At 41.6% G+C, this 24,746-nt stretch overlaps 1 protein-coding gene across 4 annotated transcripts in view; it reads right to left on the bottom strand.

The window, feature by feature from the left end:
- DLC1 (DLC1 Rho GTPase activating protein) overlaps window positions 1–24,746 on the bottom strand; it is a 238,004-nt gene that overhangs the window by 101,522 nt on the left and 111,736 nt on the right. The window contains exon 1 of one of the 4 annotated variants that reach the window (XM_054201886.1): window positions 2,867–3,515. The exons of the other annotated variants lie outside the window; for them this stretch is intronic. Coding sequence (XP_054057861.1) covers window positions 2,867–2,981 — 115 coding nt within the window. The 5' untranslated portion in view covers window positions 2,982–3,515. Of the gene's footprint in view, window positions 1–2,866; window positions 3,516–24,746 lie in introns of those variants that run through there. 4 annotated transcript variants of the gene reach the window in all.

Raw genomic sequence — 24,746 nt, 5'->3', positions numbered from 1 at the left:
CACACAGAGGTGACCTGAGACGACATTCCGTATTCATTTGCATCCCTTTAGCGTCCCTGCTCAAAATCAAAGCATTTTCAGCAACAGCCTTTTCGTTCCGTGCAATTTTAATGGCATTTTAAATACTTTTGATACTTTTTGTCCAAGACTAACACCACCTCTCTTTTGTGTCATTAAGACTACATGATCTAATGGAAAAGACATTTTCCACGATATTTTCCCAGGGTATTTATAGGAGGTAGACAGTACCGCCTGTTTGATGATCATCTCAGATTATATTGCACGATTGGCTATTTCTGTGTGCAGGCTAGCAGGTTTTTTTAAAGGCAAAACATTTTTTGGATTACTTTTTCTTGAATACGCCACAAAGAATGCATATTTCACATTTTCTTCTTTCTTTTGCAAATATCGTGTGCTTTTTTAAAGGTGTGTCCTGATAACGCAAACTGCTGATCTAAGTGGATTTCTCATTTCAGTGTCATGACCCTTTTTCAGGCAGTCAGCAGTTTAAACTGCTGATATTCCGGAGAACAAACAGAACAGCAACACAACTTGTTGCTGTTTTGTTTCTCTTCCTGAATCTCTTGTTATTCAAGACGTATTTTCAGAAATACACCCTGATATCTCTACTCCATATTCCACTGCTTATTGGTGGTTCGGCCAGATGATTTTCTGACTTTCTGACTGACAGCAGCCCAAATACACTAGCCGACTGACAAGCCTACATCACCAGCACAGCCTGGAAAATGGAACTGTCACTGCTTTTAAGGGTCCTCTAACATCTAAGCCTTGTATTGATAAAAACTGTGACGGCTCATAACCATCTGCCAAGTAGAATAAAAACATGCCGACCCTTATCAGCGCAGCTAAAGAGGCTAAAGGGTTCACGTTCACTCCTCGTTTCTAAGAATGTGTCAGGGTCTCAAGAAATATAAGTAGCAGTTGTCTATCCCCCAAATATTTGACAATCATATGCAAGGTTAAATATATACGTTTATCAAGGCCTTTTCGTATCCTGATAAAACCTGCATATTTTCATATGTAGGTCACATACAGAAGGTATAAATTACATGCCATTATACACTTTCCTATGTGAACTGATGAGAGGAAAAGAGTTTTATAGAAGACAGTTGGTAGAAGTTGTCTGACGTGGACACAGGCCAGGGGTACTTGGAGCCTGTTGATGCAAATGCCATTCTGAACTTAACTATAAATTAGAAAGCTTACTTCAAGCATTCACATAAACATCTCTAGCAGGTGGAATGGAAACCAATGCCAGGGTAAACAAGTGTCCAGCTGACCAGGCAACACGCAGATTAAACAAAGGCTGACTTGGCCCCACCATCTTCCCTTTTATAGATTTGTGTAACGTCCTTGCTGTTTTACTCAGAATTTCTTTCCTCTCAGTGCTCCTTCCAGCAGAGTTTCAGCAAGGTCCCAAACATCAGGACCTGCGTTGTGACCACTGCTCCATGCCCTACAGTCTTAAAGCTACCAAAGAGGTTTGGTTTTCTAATGCACCTTGAAGAGATGAAATGGACTATCCGCCCAGTTCCGTTTGCTGTGGAGGAGAGGTTAATGTCCATCACTTCCACAGCACTGCCATGTTTGTGACTAACTGCTGAGCACTAGAGTGACTGTAATGTCCCCATCTCCTGTGACCATGGGGCCTTACTGTAAAACAGTGGTAAAGCTGAGGTCCTCTGCCCAGGAAACTCACTGTTCTCTGCCACCTATGGGAACAGGCACAGAATTTATCTGGCCACTAACAGGGGGCAGAACAAGGTTTTTACGAGTTGCTCTAATTTAAAGCAGGTTTCTGCCCCTGTGTTTCTTTATAGGCCATGGTCTCTCAGCGCCAGATTACCTGATGTAATCAGTTTCGGAATCAGCACGCCATCACAAATGTCTGTTACGCACTTAGCTGCTCTTATTTCTCCCAAACGCTAGTGCGGGAGAATGATGTAAAACTTCAGTTTACATTAGTAAGCCATGCGGTCTGCCTCTTGGTCATCTCATCCGTGATTTTATCATTATTCCCATTTCTCCTCCCTCCTTCCCTCCCCCCCCTCCCAGGACAACCGCCCCCACTGTAAGTATACAAACAAACCCAAGCGATGCCTCCGGCAGGTCACACCCATGGTGCGTTTCTGCTGCCTTGTCTGAAACCTCCAAACGCCGCAATAATAAAAGTAACAGCCCCAGCGCGGTGAGTGAGAAACATTCAATCTAACAGGGAGACAATAACAGAAGAGGAAAATAAAGCGAGCTAAATGATCTCCTCCTCCAGCCCTCTGTTATGGCTTGCCTCGGGTTTTTGAGTCTTTGCAAGTCAAAATAAAAGTGTGAACTGCAACCATATAGTTGGTTGGTAATTTATATGTCAGAAGCCTAGCTCTGGCATACCTGACGCTCACTTGGAGCTCACAGCACTGAAATCCTTGCCAGAGGAAATACCAGTAATCGCTCAGTGCACAGCCCAGCTATTCCAACTGACACACTCCTTGGCTGCAAAACACCCCGTAACGCAACTCACTGAAGCACATCACAGCAGTAAAGCTACAGGCTCTGACCTAACAGCAAAATAAAATGCTTCAGCACTCTTCAGGCTGAGGAGTTTGCAGCACCGTAATATCAGACCAAAATTCACGGCTCCTCCTCTCGTAGCTGATGTTTATCTCATCTCGTTAGAGGGGCACATACAGTCCCACCGTAGGCACGGCACCGAAGTATCACGACACGGAAACAAAAAAGCTGGGGAAATACTTAGAGGCGACATCGATACGTTATGCAAATGACACCACTAATTGCCATTATTAAGGTCCCTTACGAATCTTAAAATACGCTCACACAATGTCCTCCTCACCTGCCAATCGCCTGTCTCTCGTGTTTTTCCAGATAACATCCAAGGCTCTCGCGGTGGAGTCCCTGATGTGATCACTGAACGATCTCCTCAGAGGGGCTTTCGCTGGGTGATGCATAATGCAGATCGATCACACATCCAGAGTCGAACGGCTGCAGCCCAGCCCCAGGAAAAAGGGCATTCTTTGCCCCCGGGGATCCGCCTGAATTTCTCGTCGCCAGGCAGGCAGGTTGTTACTTTATATAATTTGTCGTCAGCCTTGTGGAGCTTTTCCTTGAAGAGTCAGGCATTGCAGTTCTCACTGCGGATGCAGGAAAGCTCAGACTGCAGCCAGCCTACTGGAAAGCTGCCAGAATCTTACATCTGGAACAGTTTACAAATGAGCTAACGATACAGTCATTTAGATTTGGGGCTTTATTTGTGGATATCTATAGGATTCTAGCTTCCTGTTTAATCAAATAACTTACCGGGCACATACTTGCGTGCTCATTTATTAGGATAATATTTCCCTGCTTAACTGATATTTCAGGTAATCTTTCATGTTTTGACATGGAAAAGGTAAGAAACAGAAAAGAGATAAAGTAAATTTAAGTATCTGCAGTTCAAGTATTATATTTCCTTACCATATTTTTCTTGCATATCACCCTATCTGTGGCACAGAATAGCGCCTGATTCTGAGTTCCCTGTACTTTATGCCAATGCAGTAATGCAAACTTGAAAGGAAAAGGGGAGAGGAGAAAAAAGGAGAGGGAGTTGGGCCTCCACATCTTTGCTGAATGGAAAGATAAGGTCCCATATGTAAAAAGTTTATGCATGTAACTGAGATTAATAGTCAGAGTAAATGAAGCCTTTTGACCTTGCTTATTTTGACCTTTTTAATTGATTACTGTGTCCCATGGCTTCCCTGAGGGAGGGAGGGAAGGAGGGAGGGAGGAACAAAGGGGCAGCTGAAACTCTCTTTCCCCTTCCTAATATTATGTATGGTAATGTGTGAAAAGGTGAGAGATCCCAGCCTAAAAACCTAATGCCCTTTGTTATCAGGGAAAGCGAGAACAGTTGAATAAAGTTGTCTTCATGTTAATTCAAGGTGGAGTCCTTCGTTTTTACAGCAACTACAACCGTTAAAGTCAGATACCATTGTATCTGACTTCAGAAGTATTATGTTATCATTAAAACTGATTGATTAACTTCTCACAAGGCTGGCACACACAGATCAAATTACAAAATCGCAAGTTTCAGCCTGTGGATTTCCACTCCCTTTGAATTCCTTCCTAAGAACAAAACAGTTTTTCTTTTCATGCTATACCAGATAATTTATTTCACGCTTTCTTATTTGTTTTAACTTTTTTCCAGTGCCTTCTAAGTTCCCTTCATTTTCTCTAGTCCTCATTTCCTATAGGGCAAATCATGATCTCATTCCGATAACGAAAAGAAATTTACGGGATTTGCAATACTGTAACTGAGAGAAGGATTGGCTCACCACCTATTTAATGCAGATCATAATTCCTTCCCATCTAGGCCTTTGTCTTTTATCTTTATAGAGCATCTGCAAACACTAATGTCCTGTGTATGTCTTTGAAGAAAAGCAACAGCAGCAAGGCATCTCTAGAGTTTGCAATTGCTTCCCTCATTACACCCCTCCTACTTTTTGAGGCCGGATGTAGAAAGAAGCAGCCAACTCTAGAGAAATTTAATATGATTACACACTCTTGAAATGCGTATTTGTTTTGTTGTTGTTTTTTTTTTTTAATTATTATTATTATGGCAAAATTTCCTTGTAGAGCAAGTGACAATGCTTATGTAGGCAAATGCTGACACGATGACTAGAGCGTAGTCTATCTACCTATTTTGAAACATGTACAGCCCGTTCAGGTGACATCTGCAGTTGTTTCTATTAGTGACCAGCTCAGAAGAGCACTAGCTCATTTTTAAATGACGATGCAGTAACCAATAGCTAAATCTGGAGCTGAATGCGTATACTTCCATATTTCAGCTGAGTACCACTGTAAGAGGAGAACAGAAGGCAATGAGAGAGAAGGCAGTCTCAAGCAGATTTCTACTACCAGCAGCTATGTCTACATTACCAACAACGTAATGCTAGAGTGGCAGAAAGAGTAGATTTATACAGCAAAATAAATGGTACCAAGGGTCTGACGCATCTCAGGGTGGGGTTACTTTGCACTAGGTCTGCCTGGGTCTCCTGAACCGAATGAATCCTCACCAGCCGCTGGACATCACTGCCAGGGCGCATCTTCTGGCTGGGTTTAATCTGAAAGCCATTCAGTTCACATGCTCCAAGACTGCTTGGAGATATCGACCAAAAGGTGGTGTTGGGAGATCCTTTTCAAAAGCGTATGCCAGGTCCAGGCTAACATGTCAGTAAAACCATGCCCACCATTATTCATTTTAACTTTTTAAAGTTTAAAAATGAAAAGAGCAATATATGTATTGCTGATCAGGCTTTAAGTCTTTGAGAGTTATTGTGGGGTTTGCTACGCATGTAGACATGTCACAGCTCAAAACATTTCAAGCAGTCAGTGCGACCAGTTGAACAAAATGGGCTGGAAAATGCCAGAATGACGCAACAAAGAGCAAAGGAGTAAAGATAAACTGTAACGTATCAGAGGAAGATGGCTAAGGGAGTCTGCTTGTCTGATGCTACTTCATGTATAAATGGATAATCTAAGCACGATTGTATAAAGAATTTAATTAAATGTCAGAAAATTCTTAATGGGCCATGGACAGAAAAACAATTAGGTATAGACTGGCTAGAAATATGGCTAGGAAATAAAAGGACATTAATTTTAGAAAAGCGTAGACTGAGAGATCTAGCGGGGAAGACAGTTAAAAGCAAATATATACAATCAAAGAAGGAAATCTGAGATGCACAACATTCACTATAGTCATAAAATGAGCTAAGAGTTTGCCATGCAATATGAAAGTATGAAATGATTTTTAAAATACGTTAAAAGGAGGCCTCAGAGTGGAGCTGTGTTTCAGTCTATAGCGTTGCATTATTTAAATAACACCTCTTGTGGAACAATGCACTCAGTTTTGGCCTGGACATCTCAATACCCAAAAGATGCTGAAAAGGTATCCACAAAACCCAATTTGCTGGGACACCAGCAGTGGCTCCTTGTTCTGTGCTGGGAAACACCCATGCGTTCAGGGGAAAGCTGCGAGATGCCATGGCCACGGTGATGTTATCTGATGCTCCTGTTGAGAGCCCTACACTGCATCTCAGGCAAGATCCTCCTGCTTTCCCAGACATGGCTCTGTGTTTGGAGAAATGTTATTGCAAGGCGATGAGGAGCTCAACACGAGCCAGCAATGTGTGCTCGGAGCCCAGAAAGCCAACCGCATCCTGGGCTGCATCAAAAGCAACGTTGCCAGCAGGGCGAGGGAGGGGATTCTGCCACTCTGCTGTGCTCTGGTGAGACCCCACCTGGAGTACTGCGCGCAGCTCTGGAGTCCTCATCACAGGAAGGACATGGACCTGTTGGAGCGGGTCCAGCGGAGGACCACGAAGATGATCAGAGGGCTGGAGCACCTCTGCTGTGAGGACAGGCTGAGGGAGTTGGGGTTGTTCAGCCTGGAGAAGAGAAGGCTCCAGGGAGACCTCATTGTGGCCTCCCAGTACCTAAAGGGGGTCTACAGAAAAGATGGGGAGGGGCTTTTTATCAGGGAGTGTAGTGATAGGACGAGGTGTTAACAGTTTTAAACTGAAAGAGGGGAGATTTAGATTGGATATCAGGAAGAAATTCTTTACTGTGAGGGCGGTGAGGCACTGGAACAGGTTGCCCAGTGAAGCTGTGGCTGCCCCATCCCTGGAGGTGTCCAAGGCCAGGCTGGATGGGGCTTTGAGCAGCCTGGTCTAGTGGGAGGTGTCCCTGCCCATGGCAGGGGGTTTGGGACTAGATGATCTTTAAAGTCCCTTCCAACTCTAACCATTCTGTGATCTGCCTGAATCACACACTTGCAGTTACCTTTAGATAGTTGGTATGGAAAAGCTTTCCCCATTACTCTGGTAAACTCATCGTCACAGTCTGAACTGGGAGAGGGTGCCACTGGTGCCAAGTACACTTGCACAGACCTCAGCTGGTGAATCTCTGATGTTGGTCAACACGAATGTAATAGATTAATTTCTGGGGAAAACTGTTAAACCAAACAGTTAAACTGGAGCACTGGGAATGAGATTAAAGGAAAAAGGTTTTAATGGTGAGATTTACGAACTGGCAAAGAAAATGTTTGCAAAGAAAATGGCAAAACATTTTACTGCTCTATTTGAAAATGTACTGGAAGATCTCCTGAAAACAAATATCTTCCCTTATCTGGGAAATGGCCTATGCATCCTTCCGTATGTTACATCTACAATTCAGTTAGCTGTATACAGGTACTACAGCAAAATGCATGCAAAAATAAGCAAAGTCCTGACCCCCCCAGCCAGCATCTAGGTAAAATGTATATGTCTCTGTGTCTTGGCTTCACTGTGTCTGGAAACTTAGGGAAGCAGACACGGGTTTTGTATTTGAATAGTACTCATGGTGATCACAGTCACAGCACAGTCAATATTCCAGCTATCTTCCGAATTTATTTTGTTTTATTCAGTATTTCCTGTTCAATGGCTGAGATGAAAAAAGCCCAAAGAAATAGTTATGGTCAAAAGGTAGACTGGATGGGTCAACAAAGATGCGTGCCGGACTAAAAATAATATGACAGGAATCTGAAGGAGAGGGGTCTGTTGCTGACAAGCGAGGAATGCAGCCGCCAGTGTTCGGGGAGAAAGGTGACAATATGCCCTCAGGAAAGAGGCGGCCGCGCACACGTGCGGAGCAGCATGCATGCCCAGGGAAAAGTCTGTGTGGAATTCCAGAGGCAAATATTTATAGGGGCCAGATCCCTACCTGCCCGCCCAGCTGGCTGGGCGCTGGGCTGAGCCCTGCCCTCCCCATGCTCCCACCAGCCACGACGGGCCCCACCGTCGCTGCTCCCGGGACGGCGTCCTCCCTGTTACCCAGCGCTCGCCTGCCTCCGGACCGCAGCCACTGACTTCTCCCACTTCTCCGTTCAGAAATATTTTTAGAAATGTCTTGTTAACACCAGTGAAGTTGTGCCTCTCCAATCTCCCTCTCCAGGCTGGATGTCCTTACTTGTAAAGTGCCGCTCAGCGTTCTTAAACACATCGTTCCTAAACCAGCCAAGGGCCGAAGGCAGAGGCTAATTCCCTATAACCTTACCACTCCTCAGCATTTCAAGCGGAAGGATCTAAGCTTGCCAAACATATCTGTTTTCTGTCTTTTAGTGGATCTGTCCATACTTCAGCCTGCAAAGATAACATTTAAGATCCTTTTTCCTCTTTAAGGCAAACAGCAGACAGAACGCGTCAGGTAGTAGGATGGACGGGAATGGTGATCTCATTTTTAGTTCTGGCCACATCCAGATCCTGGGAAGTAAACAGTCATGCAAGCCTCACTCTCTTCAGGCTTGCTCAAAAGGCATCAACTTCCCTTCTGAGTGTTTACAAACGTGCAGATTCTTGTGTTTATCTCTGGTACATCTATGTGATTCTGGCCCCTTGAGTCTGGAAGGATGTACGCATCCAAAATATGCATAGCCAGGCAGAGACAAATCATTTTTTAACCGTGCTGCCAGTTTGAGCTTTGCTGTGACTTCCGTCCAGGCTGCGACAAATAGCATGGCAAATTCAGACCCTCTCTGTTGGGTGGTCTATGCAGCTTGCCCGGTCTCATGCGTGCAACCATCTTTCCCCTTGTTACAGAAGCAGAATGGTAATGCCATAACTCTCCAAAAGTATCACAAAACAAAAGAGTGATTCAGAATGAAAATTTTAGGCCTTAATAAAAAAACGCCTGCTGGGCACATAGCATGTGTCATTGTTTCATCTCTCAGCAGATGTCTCCAAATGCTATCTAGGCAACCAGACTGGGAAAGGAGCCCTTTGAATTTTGACTTTGACATGTGTTGCTCTCCAAAAGAAAACCAAAAAACCTGTTACTGCAACATCTGCAATATCAGAGAGATCTGATGCTTATCAGATCTTTAGAAAAGAAGTAGCCTCCAATCAGAGCAGTCCTTAAGGATTTACAGAAATTCCTACAGGAAGACATGCAAATGTACTTTGTTGAAACAGAAAAGTTTCAATAGAAGCTTGACAAATCTCAACAAAATTCTCAATATGACAAAGCCACGTCTTTATTCAACTTGATTCAATTTTTAAAAAAATCTCCGTTCATCAATCAGATAGAGGTAAAAATACTCAGAAGTTTCATTCAGCACATAGGTGTCTGGGCAATTTTTCTGTCCCATGGACTACTTTCCAGCGCTCAGCTGTCCCCATGCCTCTTTAGGGAGCAGCCCAGGGAGCAGGCTGCAGGTGGAAAGACTTGACCTTACAGTGGCAGCCACTCTCTGTCATCATCATTGTCTCCTTCCCGTCATGGGAGGAAGGGGGATGGGTATATAACGCTCTGGTATTTCCAAAGAGACGCTTTAATGAAAAAATCCTTCCATGACGAGTTTTGCTTTTTTGTTCCAAATTGAGAATAAAAAGTTCAGAAGGACATTATTTTTCTAATTTCTTGCACTAGGAGCGAAAGTCAGCACGTTATGGAAGCCCAGCCCTCCAGACTCGGAAGGCAGGCAGGGTTGGGGTTATAGTGAGGAAGACTATTCTCTCTTCCCATGTTTCAGCCTCCTACTTACAGGGTACTGAGGGAGAATATTAGGATTATTTTTTGCGTCAAGTGTCATTGCGAGGTACAGACAAAAGGAGGTAAAAATGAGGGTCACTGAAGGAAGAAAGTGTGGAATAGGTTGGGAGTCTTCCAACCTGTTTCCATACGGGGAAAACCTGCTGTATTTTGCTCTCAGAAAAGTGCCCTGTGACACGCGTCAACACCCTGTAGAACCTTTGAACAGCCCAGGAGCTAAATGGATGCAATCTGGCAAGAGATAGTAGACCATGTAACAGACAGAGAAAGTTTTCTGAGCTCCTTCCATGGATGGGAAGAGTGCACTGTCTGCTTCTCCATGGTAGCAGAAGTGTAGGGAAGCCCCAAGGACAATCCTCCCCTCTCCAGGTGACAGCCATTGCCTCTCTGCACGCTGCTTTTGTAAGATGTACAGGCTTTATACCCTCATGCCATGGCCCAGACCTGGATTTTTGAACAAGAAACGTGTTTAAGTAGTTGGAAAGAAAATGCACAAAATCCACCTTTCCTAGCAGCTGTCCATGACGGAGACCACAACGACTGTTGTTGCTCTCATGGACTTTTCAATGCCTAAACATTGAAGACTTTTTTTTCGGTGAAACACTGAGAAGATCTCATCAAAATATCTACCTTAATTGCCTTTTGTCATGTGATAAATACATGCAAATGGGTTTATGTAAACCGAGTAGTCTTCTATTATATATTTATGAGTTTCAAATTAAACATGATCCCAAATAAACACTAACAACACTTAGCAAACTTCATGGTGTGATTATGGCCCTGCTTTGCAAACAGCCCCATAGCTTAATTGGAGTTCTGTGCGCTTCAAAGTGAAAGCTTATCTGGCTGTTTCTGAACTGCTGTCTCACTATCACTGTGTGCTCCAAAAATAATAAATAAACCATCAGAGGAAAGCAGAAAACATTTCTAATCACAGCCACAAATCCAAAATAATAAGTAGTAACTGTATAACATGAAAGAAGATCTATTTCCAGTTTCAGTTGTACATTCTAGATTAACCTGGTTTTTAATGTAACTGGTTACAAACTATCCTTACATTATTAGAAAATCCAGTCCTGCCCTGCTGCCAACTGTCTTCTGAAATGCTGCATGTTAATGAGAAAAAATGGGACATTAGTGAACGCTGGTGCCACAGTTAGAAATTCAAATGAGAAAGGAAGTGTTAACGCTTCATTCTGTTTAGCCGTATGTGAGGCACCTGCCTAGAGAAGTTTATGAAAGTATTAATCTATGGGGGTGTCCAAACACTTTCAAATAGCTAACCTGACCTGGAGCATTTTCTCAGTTATATCTCTTTCATACAGAATAGTTGATGGCAATAGGCTGTGAACTGGGATTAGTTTTTATCATTAGCCATCTGTTATGCTTAACCACGGCAAAATAGTATTAAACAGCACTGTTTCTTCTTCCTTCACAGTGACCTGACATGAAAATAGCCCATACTGAGATATCCTTTTGTCAGCTGAGTAATACATTACACCTTGAGTGGTCCTGTCAGTGGGATTAGGGCAGGATGAATAAAATGTCACCGAATAAGATACATCGCCTAAGGTACTTCTTTCATTCCGATGGAAATGCAAATGTGGCTCTATGCGAAACTGCAATAATAGAAAATTGCAGATCCCTCCGATATAAAAGAAGCCAAACAGCCCAACACTTCCCGAACAAACAGTCCCCTATCATTACCCCCTATTGAAACTCTGTCTCTACAATCTTGTTTCATAATTAACAAGTTTCCTTCCTTGTCTTTTGTTTTCTCTCTCTCCCACTCTCTCTTTCCCTCTCTCCCGTTCATGTCTACCCTCTCATACTAAGATGGGGAGTTCCTTGGGTTAAAGGTCATCCTCTTTAGACATCCCTTATACAAAAGGGCACATTATAAATATGACGTTAAAGCAACGAAGTCTTTGAGTTTGTCTGCAAAGACCGACATGGACATTCATTGTGAATAAAACTAATTTTCTTGTAAAACGTGAGTTTAAAATAACCTAGCAGGGGCTGGCTGGTGTTTGTGTACCGAGCAGTGAGCAGAACGGGAGTGCGGGGAGTGTGATGCGAGCCGGACTCACCTAAGTCAGAGGGTGAGCCGGGAGCTAATTCAGAGTACAGACTGAGATCATTCTGAACAGAGACATCAAAGAGCTGCAAGAAATCTTAAACCAAAGAAAAAGTCCCAGTGCTTACAGGGTAAAATGGCAAAAACTCATTCCTGAGAAGATTTCCTGAGGTTTAAGGGGCTCATGTAAATTGTCTTCATTAGTACTGCCCCGTGTAATGTGTGTTTTATTAAGTGATGTAAAGAGGCTGTGCCATCCTCCTCCCTTCTCATCCCTGCTGCTGCCATCGCGGCACTGTGAAACGCAATCCCTACAGAAGGTTTGTTTGTCATGGTGAAGACAAGTGGGATGTAGCCCTGCCTGAATCGCTGGTTTGTGGCAGAGAAAACAGGAGAAAAACTGGAATTTTCATAGGAAGCAATGACATAGGAAGTAGGATCCAAACAATCTAAACTTTTGGGATAGGTATTGGAACAGACCCTCTTACAATAGACTGAACAGATGTCAAGATTTCACTTACTTAAGGTACTGCTGGACACTTTGTGAATGGTAACTTATCCTTGCTCCATTTTTGTGCAAATGTTTATTTGCATAGTTAGATTGGGGATTTATTTTTAACAATGCCTAACTTCCTCAGACTCCTGGTTTCAGTTTCTGGTATCTGCCATCCTTTAACCATTTCCCCTGGAGCTGTCTGTGACATAACTTCTTTGAGGTGCTTTATTTCTGTGTTCATTTTAAATTCCAGCTCATTGAGGAAAATGAATGAAAGGATATGTTATTCTCCTCATGTTGAAAAATTCTAAGAAGTAGTTCTTAAGTACTCGGTTATGATTTGGTATGGGAATTTGCTCTTTTATAGACATATTCCTTTTTTCATCTTTCTACAAATCCATTTGCTGTAGCCACTGACAAGCCTCTGAGAAACTCTATTTTACAAGAGTTCAGCAGCGTGGGACGTTAGTGGCCAGCAGCCCAGAAGGCTGCATGAATAGGAGAACCCATCTCTCACCTGGGCTTTTCCTGATCCCGCTGCTTCATTTCACAAAAGGGTGGAAGGCGGTCGGTCCCTCATCAAACGTAGTAAGGAATGAGCAAGTTATGCTAAGGCTGGGAGGGAGGTTTGTATACACAGCTTTGTGAAGCAGAGGCAGGAACAGGGGGAGAGATGCAAGGAGAGGAGAGAGCAAGTCTATCTCTTATCTACTAGAGTTTTAATTGCACGCCTCCATCTGGCAACTAAAATTCAGCTATTACATAGCTAGTGAGAACTTTTCTCGGGTACTGCTCTGGTGGAATGGAATAAACATTGGAATGGAATAAACATCACGTTAAAGAATTATATTTGCTCTGAACAGAAAAGCATGCACTCTTGGGGTCTTTTCTGCTGCAGATTTACTTTTTTTTTTTTTTTTTTTTTTAATAAAAACTGTTACTCCATTAAGTGTTGCATGCTGTTTTGTAGGATGTCTTTCTTCTGGGGTTCTTTATTTGCACTGAAGTCTTGCAGTAACTGCTGATTACAAGTTCTAATGCCTAATCTTTCAGAGATAAAGAATCTAACGTTTCACTTCACCTTTTGTAAGCTTAACGCATCACAGATGCAAGTTAAAGCTTTGTAGGGAGTGTCAAACATAATTATCCTGAAGATTAAAGCAGTCGTCATATCAACTCAAAGATACATTTTGTTATCCATAATAAAGCCTTTGTGAATAACGAATGTACACAGCATACCTTAAAAACTTACAAACAAAATTTAAAACTCCAGCTAAAGTTACTATTAGATATTAATGTTTCATATTTACTCCATGAAGTTAGCAACACAATTAAATGAGGTTTTAATGAGACACTCTGGTTTGCTATTCTAGGAATCGGATTGCTTCATATCTTTACTTAATTTACTTCACAGCTAATCAGCCAAAATTGCCTCTGCATGCACTTTGTTGTTCCTGCTGGCATCTGATTTTTGACATGGCATATCTGCCCTCTGGAGCATCACTATGGCACGTGGAAAGTCTTCACTCAGAGTCAGGTTACGACCCTGGTACTGAGGGCTGGCTGGGGAAGAACCGTGAGCTTGGACGAGCTGGTTTTGGGACCAGGGGTCTGACAGAATACAGCAGTTACTTAGACCAACTTTTAGGTCTTGAGACCAGCTACTGGCTGGAAAGTTCCCCTAATTTATTTTAGGAGGACATTTCAGTATTATATGTTCAGCAAACTTTGCACTTCTCAAACTGGAGAGCAAAGTGAAAATGTGAACAGATTGTGTCTGTAGGGCTGAAACCCTGACCTGTGTTTTGCTATAGCTCTGTATCTGACCTAGTATCCTTTTACTGTCAAGTAAGTGTTTTGAAAAGTAAGAGATATATGGTGGTATTCCCAAATGAACCAGGTCTGAAATTAAGATTATCTGATTGTCTGCTCTGGTCTTCTTCAGTTTGAAAATACTGTAGTCATTTTTCGTTAAAAAGATTCTTAAATGATGAGGTGAGTTACATAGGAAAACATAAAATTCTGTTTATATTCTGTGAACTTAAAGTTTCCAGAGAAGTCATAGAATCTTCATGGTTGGAAAGGACCTTTGAGATCATCGAGTCCAACCATACACACACCAAAAAAAAACAAACCACCCCACCCCAAAAAACCCCAAAGCAAAAAAAAACCAACAAAAAATCCACAAACAAACAACCTACAATCTGTGCCACTAGAGCATGCCCTGAAGTGCCACATCTAGACGTTTCTTAAACACCTCCACAGATGGTGACTCAACCACCTCCCTGGGCAGGCTGTTCCAGTCCCTGACCACTCTTTCATTTAGTCATTACTATACTGAATTTATGGAGTTCTTAAAGAAAATAGGGAATATGGGTCTTGCACCCAGGTTCAATGCAAGATATTAATGGCTCTGGAATAATCAAAATTAAGCCTTGAAAAAAATGTGAATATCTAGAATAGCAGCAGCAACACATACATGGAAAAACTACTTACAAATCTTTATGTACGCTAGAAGCAAGTAAGTACAAGTGTTTCTTTAAGTGCTTCATAACAGAAAGGGTGAGGGAAACAATTAAAGAGCTGGTTAAAAAAACAGAGAAATTATTTCAAATTTATAAGTAGATGGTATAGAAATTCCTAGGAAAAATATGGTAGTTGGAAGAAGGGAATAAAACACTCCCCAAAGAAGTTGAGGAAGCAAACAAACAAGAAGACAAAGCTGACATCAGAGACTGATAGGTTAAAGTCATATTTTAAAGGTATTTTTATTAAAAATAAAGTATTGCAGTAATGGTGAAAGGGTATATGTCTCAAATGTTTGACTGAGAAGTGCGGTAAAATGTAGGGCAGTTTTTCTTTAGTGTTCCTGACATCTTAATCATAATAACTAATTTGCTCACCTATATAATAGAAAAAACAGCTATTATTTACATTCCCAATATCCCCATAAAGAACAACCACATATACTCTATTTGGCACAAATGAATCCCTTCTCAAATGCAGCATGTAGTTTTAGTCTCTCCAGTACCACGAAGATGTCAACAAGTTTTGAAGGAATTCAGATAACAGCAACATAAATGATTAAGGGGCTGGAGAGCTTGATTTACGAGGAAAGATTAAAACATGTTCTGCTTAGCCAAATGACAGCTAATAATGCAAGGGGAGAGTAATGATAACAGCCTACAAGTATTTAAAGCGCGAGCACACCAAGAAAAGAGTGGAAGTGTTTAAGGCGGTACAAGGTTTCAAAACACTGACCTGATATCTAAGACAGTGTCGTGTTTGTGTGTTTTTCCTCCAAACTAGGACTAATGAAGCTATGGAGCTTATGTAAGGACAAAATAAAATTCACGAGTACGAAATCAAGGGGAAAAAAAGTGCAAATGTAAAACAGCAGGATGCATATATCAGCAATGGCGCAAGTCCTCAATATAGTATATATTTAAACATAGAAGTTATCAAGATCAAAATTGACGTAGCAAGATTTAATATGACAAGTGAGCAGAAGATAATACTAGAGGAAACATATATCAGTATCATAGTTCATACCTGCTTTAGAAAGAACCGACCATGAAAGTAGGTTTGCTTTGCTCAGAAAGTTACGCAACCCCTTGATAACCTTCAGCCCCTTCCCGGTGAAAAAGGACCCGCTATTCAGACATAAAATTTGTCGTGTCAAAACTTCAGCCTTATAACTGAAACTTGGTCTTCTGATACACGAGCTATCAATACGATTCTGTATTCCTTTAGGTTGATTATTACATGCAGAAATATATCAGAAAAGGAGAAGACGAAGGAAATACCAGGGGAGGGGGGAGAGATGGGAGAGGCTGGAAGAAGCGTCAAATACACACGTACACTAGTGAGTGCCCCGAGTGCTCAACTCAGTAGATCTCAACTGAGAGGTTACAGACTGAATCTCATTCTTCCTGGAAGGTTTCCTGAATAGCTTATCTAGGATACATTCAACCTGATATAAGAGCTCTTGTCCAGGTGCCTGTGACTCTCACAACTGACAGTCCATCCACAGCATTCATGAGAGAGCTGCAAGGGCCTCCATCAAACTCCTTTGTCAAAAAGTCTCTTTCCCAAACTCAGGCCGCTCTGGTGCACACAAAAAACCTACTCTGATCATCTGCAAACTTTGGAAAAACAGCTTGTCATTTTTGCATTTCTGGTACCTTTTCATTGGTTATTCTCTGATTATTAGAATTCAGTGAGAGCAGTGAGTCTAAATCCCTTACAAATGTTGAAAATTCCACCTTAAATTAATGCCTCCAAGGCACCCTTGGCATGGAGGGTATTTCAGCAGGGCTGGGTTAGCTATGCCTGATGGACAGTGGCAGAAGCTTGGAGATGTCACAAATAAAGGGCTGAAATATAGTGGTTCTGCCATGCTAAAGACCGCTACTGTAAAATTTTCTGGGAAAGGGTAGGTCTCACATCTATTCTACACAAATTCATCACAAGCTTTAACAAATTGTTATATTTGCACAACTTCTACTTGCCACCTGCTGGTCCTCTCATCCCTGGGAACTGATAGAAAGGGGCTGGCCAGCCCTAGTTATGTCACTTCTTTCATACGATTGATATGACATTTGCAGAATAACAGTGGTCCTGATTTGCCTCACTTGTCTCTCCCAGGCTCAATCCAGAGCAGAAAGTCCACAAAGTTCATGTCATGAACATGGAATTCTTTAGATCAGTTCTCACCTTATTTTAAAAACTGGAAGAAGAAATGGAACATCACAAGACATGAAGACTGAAGACCATGAAATGAAAGCTACCAGCAGATGAAAGATGCTCAAGCATCATCATTGGACTTTTACCTCATCATTTTATGTTGGCAGACAAGGATATAATTTCTTTTTCTTCCTATGTGCCATATGTGGGGGGGAATTCCGGTGTTTCATGAAGACAGGGGAATCGGATATCCTCGGTAAATATATTGGCAAACTAATTCACCTATAAGGCCATACATGGCTCTCGATACACCTTATTTGCTCTGAAATAAGGGCAACGTACAGTCTAAAGCAGGGATGAAAACAGAGAGCATGCACATTTTCACGACTCTGAATCTTTTAAAGCCTAAATGATTCATGTCGCATCCACACATTATTTAAGTAATACTTAAAATGCAGAACATTCACACACGCGCTCCTATATACGCCCTCACGTGTCAGTCCATACCAAGGACCTAACCTCCCTTATCAGTCATTATTTGAACACAGAGTAGACACAGCTAGCTAGGGCACCCACTGTACTCAGTCTCAGTACTTGCATACCCAAGGTATTTACAGGCTAAACACAGGTATCGTTGCTTTTTGTACGCCACAAACCAAAGAAAGAAAAAGAAAACAGCAGACGCCTATTGGATGCTTTTTCATGGGCTAAATCATCTCAGCCCTGTTTGCTCATTTTGGCAGCTTTCCGAAGGCACTAGTATAGTGTGTCTTCAAGTGACATTTGAAGGAAAACCAGGAGATTTTTTCACATCAGTGATGCATTTTAATACTTTATGCACAAGGAACCATATTAAAGAGAAACATTAAAGTTCTTCAGAAGAGGATATGAAAGGATGGTATTTTTACAAGGATGTTGGTAAGGTTTTTTTTTTTTCAATCCAAACATACTACCCTTTAGTCAAGTACTAAAAAAGATTAAGTATGTGGACCAAAATAAAATACTTCTTTATGTTCAATGAAAACTTCCGCCATAAGGTATAGGACAAATAGTAGTACTCTTGAACGACAAGCATGTATACTCTTCTACTATTGTTGTATTCTTAAAAGACTGATTCTAGACTGACAGTTTGAAATTTGGAGTTGGTTGTGGAATGAGTAGCTGTCAGACTACTGATAACAAATTTAAGCTTGGCTAACCAGTCATAAAAGTCAGAAATAAAACAGAAATATATCTCAAAAGGTCAAAACTTAAATCTATATCGTATATGAAAATACATGAGGAAGTCCAAAGGGGCAATTAAAAAACAGTATTAAAGTATTAAAAAAGCCTTGAAAGATTCTGTCCCTACAAAGTCATGACAGCTCTGAGTTTCAATTAATAGGATTAGATTCAGTTACCTAATTGACCTCATTTCAACCATAATAACCTAGTTATTTGACGTTGAAAACCTCCTCCCCTACATAAAAACTTTAAGTGTTCAGCATCTGGAAAATCAAATTACTAAACAATAAATTCTGTCAGCTAGGATTAAGAATGATGTAGAATTTTGAATAAACTTTCAAAAAATCTCTCAGATATGTTCTTGACAGATATTGAAAATTAATTTAGATCAAAGATACATTACTTAGATCCTGGGTTTTGGACTTGCAAGATTAAAGATCTTTTATTAGTCTTTGCCTAGGGAAATCAAGCCCTTTTTAAAGCTTACCATGCCTTGGAGGTGAGGAGACTACAGAAGAATTGTTTTGACTAATTTCAAATTAAGATCTTTATATGCATCTATACACGTGCCCTTGCTACAATATATCAGTAAAGTACTACTGATCACCCTCCGAAACGTGGTCTATATATAGTTCTCATACCTACCTAGGAAACATTAAACATATACCTCTCCCAAACCCTCTGTAGGTTTTGATCCTCAGCAGTTATATTGTTTTCTCTGTAAGAGGCAATACAAAGTAAACTTAAATATATCCCAGATGAAATCTTTTCCATTTTACCAAGGAAGTCTAGGTTATCTCCAGTTTTCTGGATATTGTAATTTCTTAAAGTTGTTCCTTAAATGCCCTGCTCACTTGTCACATCTAACTTCACGCCTGTTTCAGAATTTCTTATTCTGGAGAAGGTTAGATGTTTCTGCACCATTTTATGTAAAAAGGGACTTTTTCTCCTTATGACTTTCACATTGTTGTGCATGGTGTGTAAAGACAAGAATGAATGCATAGAACGCAAAGAGGGTCATGCAAACATTTGAAATCACTATATTTAGTTTATCAGTGACAATCATCTCGTAAAGGAACTCTCTTGGAAAAATAATGGGAGACTGGCGGTTAACTCCTAACACCTATCCAGCAAGGAAGTTCAAAAAAAGTAAGGTAAGCATGAAGCTAAAACTTGAAACAAAGAACTGAACTCTGTGTGGATTTCAGTAAAAAGGCTGCCCTCAGAGAAGTGCGTGTAGGAAGGCAGCTGGAATCATGTATGTTCACGAAATCCGTTGCATTAGCAGCAAGCACACGCTGACCTTAGGTCCCTTCTGCTCCTCCTTGCCTGAGAACCAACGTGCTGGATTCCTGTTGGGCAAAAAATGCTGACTTGCTCTGAAACGGTGTCTAGTGTTACTGTAAACACACACTGCTTTTACAGTTCCCAGCAGAGCGCTCTCTGCACGGAGGTTACATGATCTTTTTTCTCCTGGCAGGAAATAAAAGATGTTAATGGTGGGGACCTCTGTAAAGAACAGTAGCCCTTAGCAAGAAGAGGAAGGACTAGAGCATGGTTACATATCAACAGTCTATGCAAAGACATGGTTCGCATTGTGAATGTGTGACATAATTTTGGAAATTATAAAGGATCCGCAGAACATTCAGGCCAGCAGGAACAGATAAGAGACTGAAGCAATGGTCACTGTACAGGTGGGAGAGTGCCAAAAGGCGGCAGAACTGAGGCAAGTCACAGGGGAGTCCAGATGAGGATGGCTACGTAGCTGATACACGTACCTCATGGCCATGCACAGCAAACACAAGGGTAGAAGGGGGGATGTTTAGTCTGCAAACGGAGAGCCTGTAACAGTCTCAAATCTCTGAAGGGAGTCCATAGTTGCTGTTAAATACCAGAAAATGTTTTAGTAGCTTTTGAATGGCTACGTGGCCACTTCAAGTCCTAATTTTAGGTCAGTTAGGATTGCATCTTAGTATTTAAGTACATTTTCTATGCCAAATTCTCTATGCCTGTCCTAAGGCACTAGCAGCAGAAAGCTGCTACAGGAAATATCTCATTCCTTTCTTCAGAGTTTTTTTTTTTTTTCCTCTGTGCCCCTTATTGCACCCAACCGTTCTCTCATTCCGTACTGGGGCAACTGTTTGCACAGCTTGCTGAAAACCAGCTCACTAAACCAACGTGGGTTAAAAAATAGATAGACTTCATGTGAACCATTTCAGTGATCCAGTTTACAGCAAATGCTTGAATTCCTGAACTTAGAAGGCAGTGAAATACAGTTGGGGAAGCAGCACTGTGACTCACCTTCAACACAAAGCTCTCTTTCAGGCAATTACAACTTTCATTCTCTCTGTGCAAAGGTGAATCACAAGCTGGCCCACAGAATACATGAAGAAGGATATATATTTTGCAAGCATAGCAGATTCATGCATAATGAAACCCAGGAATTATTGCCTGAACTGTAAGCCAGGCTATAAATCACGTTTAAAAATTGACAGCACGCATTTGAAGAGAAATCCACAGTGAGACCCACAGCTAAAAATTCCTATGACTTTTAGGAATTCACATCCCTCTCTCAACATTTCAGGTAGGTGGATTTCATACAGGTGGCTGAGTGTACTACAGCTGACCGCTGTAATGCCAAGGGAAGAAAAATGAAGTATAGACACAGTAAGAACGTGGTGAAAGTATTCAATTCCCATTGAAAGTCTGCTTTGTTCTGCAATTGGGTAGCTTTTCCTTATGAAATAGGAGATAATTAATCATGGTCACCTGGTTATATGTTGAATGAACACTTTAAAAGAACAATGAAATAATGCCTTAAAAGCACATAAGAAGGGAAGACAAGGGATACAATCGTTCTGAGCTAAGACATACGCTTTACAAGAAACAGTATAAGTGTTGGCTGGTATATACACAAACAGAGGAATGTGCACATGGCTTGTGAGTCCTTGTAGGTGCTACTAAATAAGGAAGTTTCATTCCAGGCTCTGGTTCAGACTCCAACTTTGCTTTTTGGACAGCTCTTATGGTGTAGATAATTGGTGACAAACAGCACTGGGGCAACTAGATTTCTATTCGTGAGGAAAAGGCTTGAAGGGATGGAAACTTATCAAAGAGGAACTGTGAAGGAAATGAATTGTTGAATAGGTGTCAAGAAAGCTTTAGCAGAAGATGGTAGAGATGAACTTAGTTTGACAGTTTATCATAGACCGAGTCATCCCTTTCTGTTAATTGCACTAGTGAATAGAGAAACGCTCCAGAAAATGAGCTGGAAAGACTCCCCCATTCAAGTGACATAACGTGACCTACAGTAAGATCCTAAGCTATTCAAGATGACCAGACTTAAGCTAGAAGTATACACCACAAAAGCAAGGAAACTGATGCAAGAAAAAGAATGCTGAATTTGTTATTTTTGTGTTTGCTGTGTCATCAAGCAAAAGAGAATATTATTAAAAAAATACCCCACATACTGTGCAAAACTGGTTGGTTTACTTAAAAACTTTAGGTGCTTTAGAAGAATTAAACTGTCGCTTAGAACGAAGTCATAAGTTCATGTCCAGAGGTCTGGCAAGCTAGTTGGGGTCAACTCTGGACCTGGAGGCCTGAAGCTCTACAGTTCTTCTTTGGGAAAGCCCAGTAAACACACTCAGGAGACGTTTGGCGTAGGGCAGTGAAGGCAGAAGGGCTTGGAGGGAAGCACAGAGTTGGAGGGCACGGTGGAGTGGAATCCAGCTCAGCCCTCGTAAATGCTGTTGAAATTGGGAATGGATTCCCTATTTTTAATGGAACTCACATAGGTATTAAATCCAGAAAGTTCTATAATGTTCAGTAAAAATTAGAAGGGTGCACAGGAAACTTAACGGAGCGTCATTAAAAATGAATCGGTGACCTGTAAGGTTTGGTACACTTCTTCGTGAGTTTACGCTGCTCTCAACATGAAGCACTGCAGTCTAAGCTACAAGAGTAGTGTGTGTCCTCTCAAGGTTAGATGTGAAGTGATTTACTGACTTCAGTCTGCAAGTCAGGCAGTGTCTCTCTCAAGAGATCCAGCGCAGGCAATGAAGGAAAGGAAAAAAAAAAATAATAATGCATTGCACCTTCAAAATCAGTTAACTGTAATTAGGTATTATAGATATAATAATGGTTTAGTCATAATGGTATATTGATTTTATAACATTACTGGAGAGCATGATTATGCCTCTTTGGTTTTCTTACCTTAATCTATTTGATATTCTTTAAGAATAATCCTTAATTTAAATTTTGGCAGCTTGTAAAATTTTGATTTGATGATAACTGCTCATCGGAAGTGTGTTTTATCCCTCAGTTACAGATACGTAGGGTCGGTTGATGCATGTTTTCCACTTAAATGTAGGGATGTTTTTGTGTCTGTGAATATAAATTAGCCTTTTCTTGCTCAAGGAACGTCATCTTTTAGTTGATGAAACATGAAGGCCATTAACACCTCATCAATTAAATTACACTGCACCTGAATTCCTACTATGATTTACAACAGTTGTTTGCTCCAATAATTAGAGATTCAGTAGTAAACACCAATATTTAACAAATCAGGCTGTTTAGCACAATTACCAGGACATCTCTTGCTACAGACTATGTAATTCCTTAGAATGTTGAAAACGGAAATACTTTAAAAATTGTTAAGGGAGGAGTATATAAAGAAAGAGGATATCCTAGTTCTATGATAAAACCATACCCCAAATTTTGAGCTATTTACAGCATAAACCAGAATTACTCAGAGCATAGCACACTTACCTTATTTCTTTAAGGCCTGTTTTATTAATGGATAAGAGTCTAATTGCTGCAGGCTCAGGAAAGTATTATACCTTTGAGTTCCCTTGACTGTCACTTGACTAAATCGATGAAATCTGCTGCTCCTTATCGGCGAAATCTGCTGTTCAAAGGTCCATTAGGAATAAAAGCAAATCCTGACTCCTGCTGTGCGAGGATGTGTGTAAGGGCAATGCTTGCTCAGTGCCGATAGGGCTGGGATGTTGAACAGGGCTGGTTTTCTCCCAAATTAACGTGGAGCCCTGCCCCTGAGCTTCTTTATCCTCTATCACCCAGATGTGAAATTTTGTCTGGTTTCATCCATTTGTAGTTAGGTTGCTGACAGAGTGAGCACTCATGCAGATAATAATTTGGTATTCAGGCTATAATTACGGCTACAGTGACTTCCACTTAACCCTACTAACAACTCTGCATGCTATCCAAAACACGATTGGTACTGACACGTGAGCAGCAAGCGCTGAGCGTGTCTTGGCATAACTGCCCATTCCAAAGGCTTGTCCCAGAGGAGGGGGAGCTCTGGGGCAGCAACCTCTGGTGCAGAGAGCTGCTCTCCATGGAGGAGAAGCTGGGGCAGTCATTACTGCCTGCCAGGGCACTGCCACACCTCTTCTCTACAGTTATGCCAGGGATTACCTGGCCCTGCAATTCAAGGAAGCATAAAGGCAGCTGAAAGTCATTTGCGTCCCACTCCCCAGGTATGCGGAACAGAGCAGCAGGACAGCTAATTTTGTGGCTCACTGTTTTTTTCCTTTTTCCCCCTCCTGAACTAATTGCTGTTGGGTGGTAGCTAAAAAAATTAAAAGGCAGAAGTGCAGAATCACCAGGCCCATTTACCTGTAACCAAAAGAATTAGTTTCCATAATCTCCTCTTCAGTAAAACCTTGAAGATAGTTTGTCAGGAGTGAAAGCAGAGGGAAGAGTTAGGTGAAAGCAGTAGTTCAAATCCTTATGCTAGACTCTCACTGCGGCATATTTTCCATGGGCTACAAGAGGTATTTCCCCCTTCCCAAACCTTATCTGGGAAGCAAGAGGTGTTTCCACTGAGAAAGCAACTTGCTCACAAATTCATATTTGAATCGTCTAAGCAAGGACTAAACCCAAAGTTGGTGTTAGAAAAAGGAAGCCAGAAATGAATTCATCCGATTGATCTTTTTGATCAAGACCTCACAATGGGAATAAACATAAATCTCCTACTACTGCTGGTTTCAAACAGTCCCTGGCCCATGCTGTCTTCCAAAGCGTTCATGGGGCTTGTCTAGAAAAGTGACAGATGGCATGGGCCAAAACTACAGCAGGAAGCATGACGATAATTAAACAAGAAGGACAACTGCATGTCAGTACTTGAGCCCATGTCCTGCCTAGTTTACTTGTACAGATGCTGCTCTGGGACTGAGCCCTTGAATGAGGGCCCTTGGTGACAGCTGCTGGATGCGCGCACTCCAAGTACGATTGTCACTTAGCCATTACCTCCCTCTGACAGTGCAAATGAAAGAAACCTATGTGACTCAGCCCAGAGCTCTTTCAAGAGTGGAAATTCCCGCTTTTGGGAGGTACTTTGGTATTGGTACTTTTTTTTTTTGGTCATGACTGGATTTCTAAATCTATCTCCTAGATTTCTAAATGGAGAAGGGAAGAGCACTTGTAAGCAAACATATAGGAAACAACCATAAGGGACTATAGGAGCCAGCTCTTCTGGTTGTCTGCGCTGTATGGGTTTGGCCAGTACAATTCAGGTTTTAAGCAGTGCTGCTACTGCATGGAACGTGGCAGACAGGGAGTTTTGCTGCTGGGGTGTGTCTCACCGGGTAGCTTTGTGCTTGCTAAACGCAGCTGGAACTCTACACCACCACCACATTTACTTGT

This window comes from Rissa tridactyla, chromosome 5 (assembly GCF_028500815.1).
Source record: "Rissa tridactyla isolate bRisTri1 chromosome 5, bRisTri1.patW.cur.20221130, whole genome shotgun sequence".
Classification (NCBI taxonomy): domain Eukaryota; kingdom Metazoa; phylum Chordata; class Aves; order Charadriiformes; family Laridae; genus Rissa; species Rissa tridactyla.
Note: the sequence above shows the minus strand (reverse complement) of the source record. Positions and strands in the feature narration are given on the sequence as shown.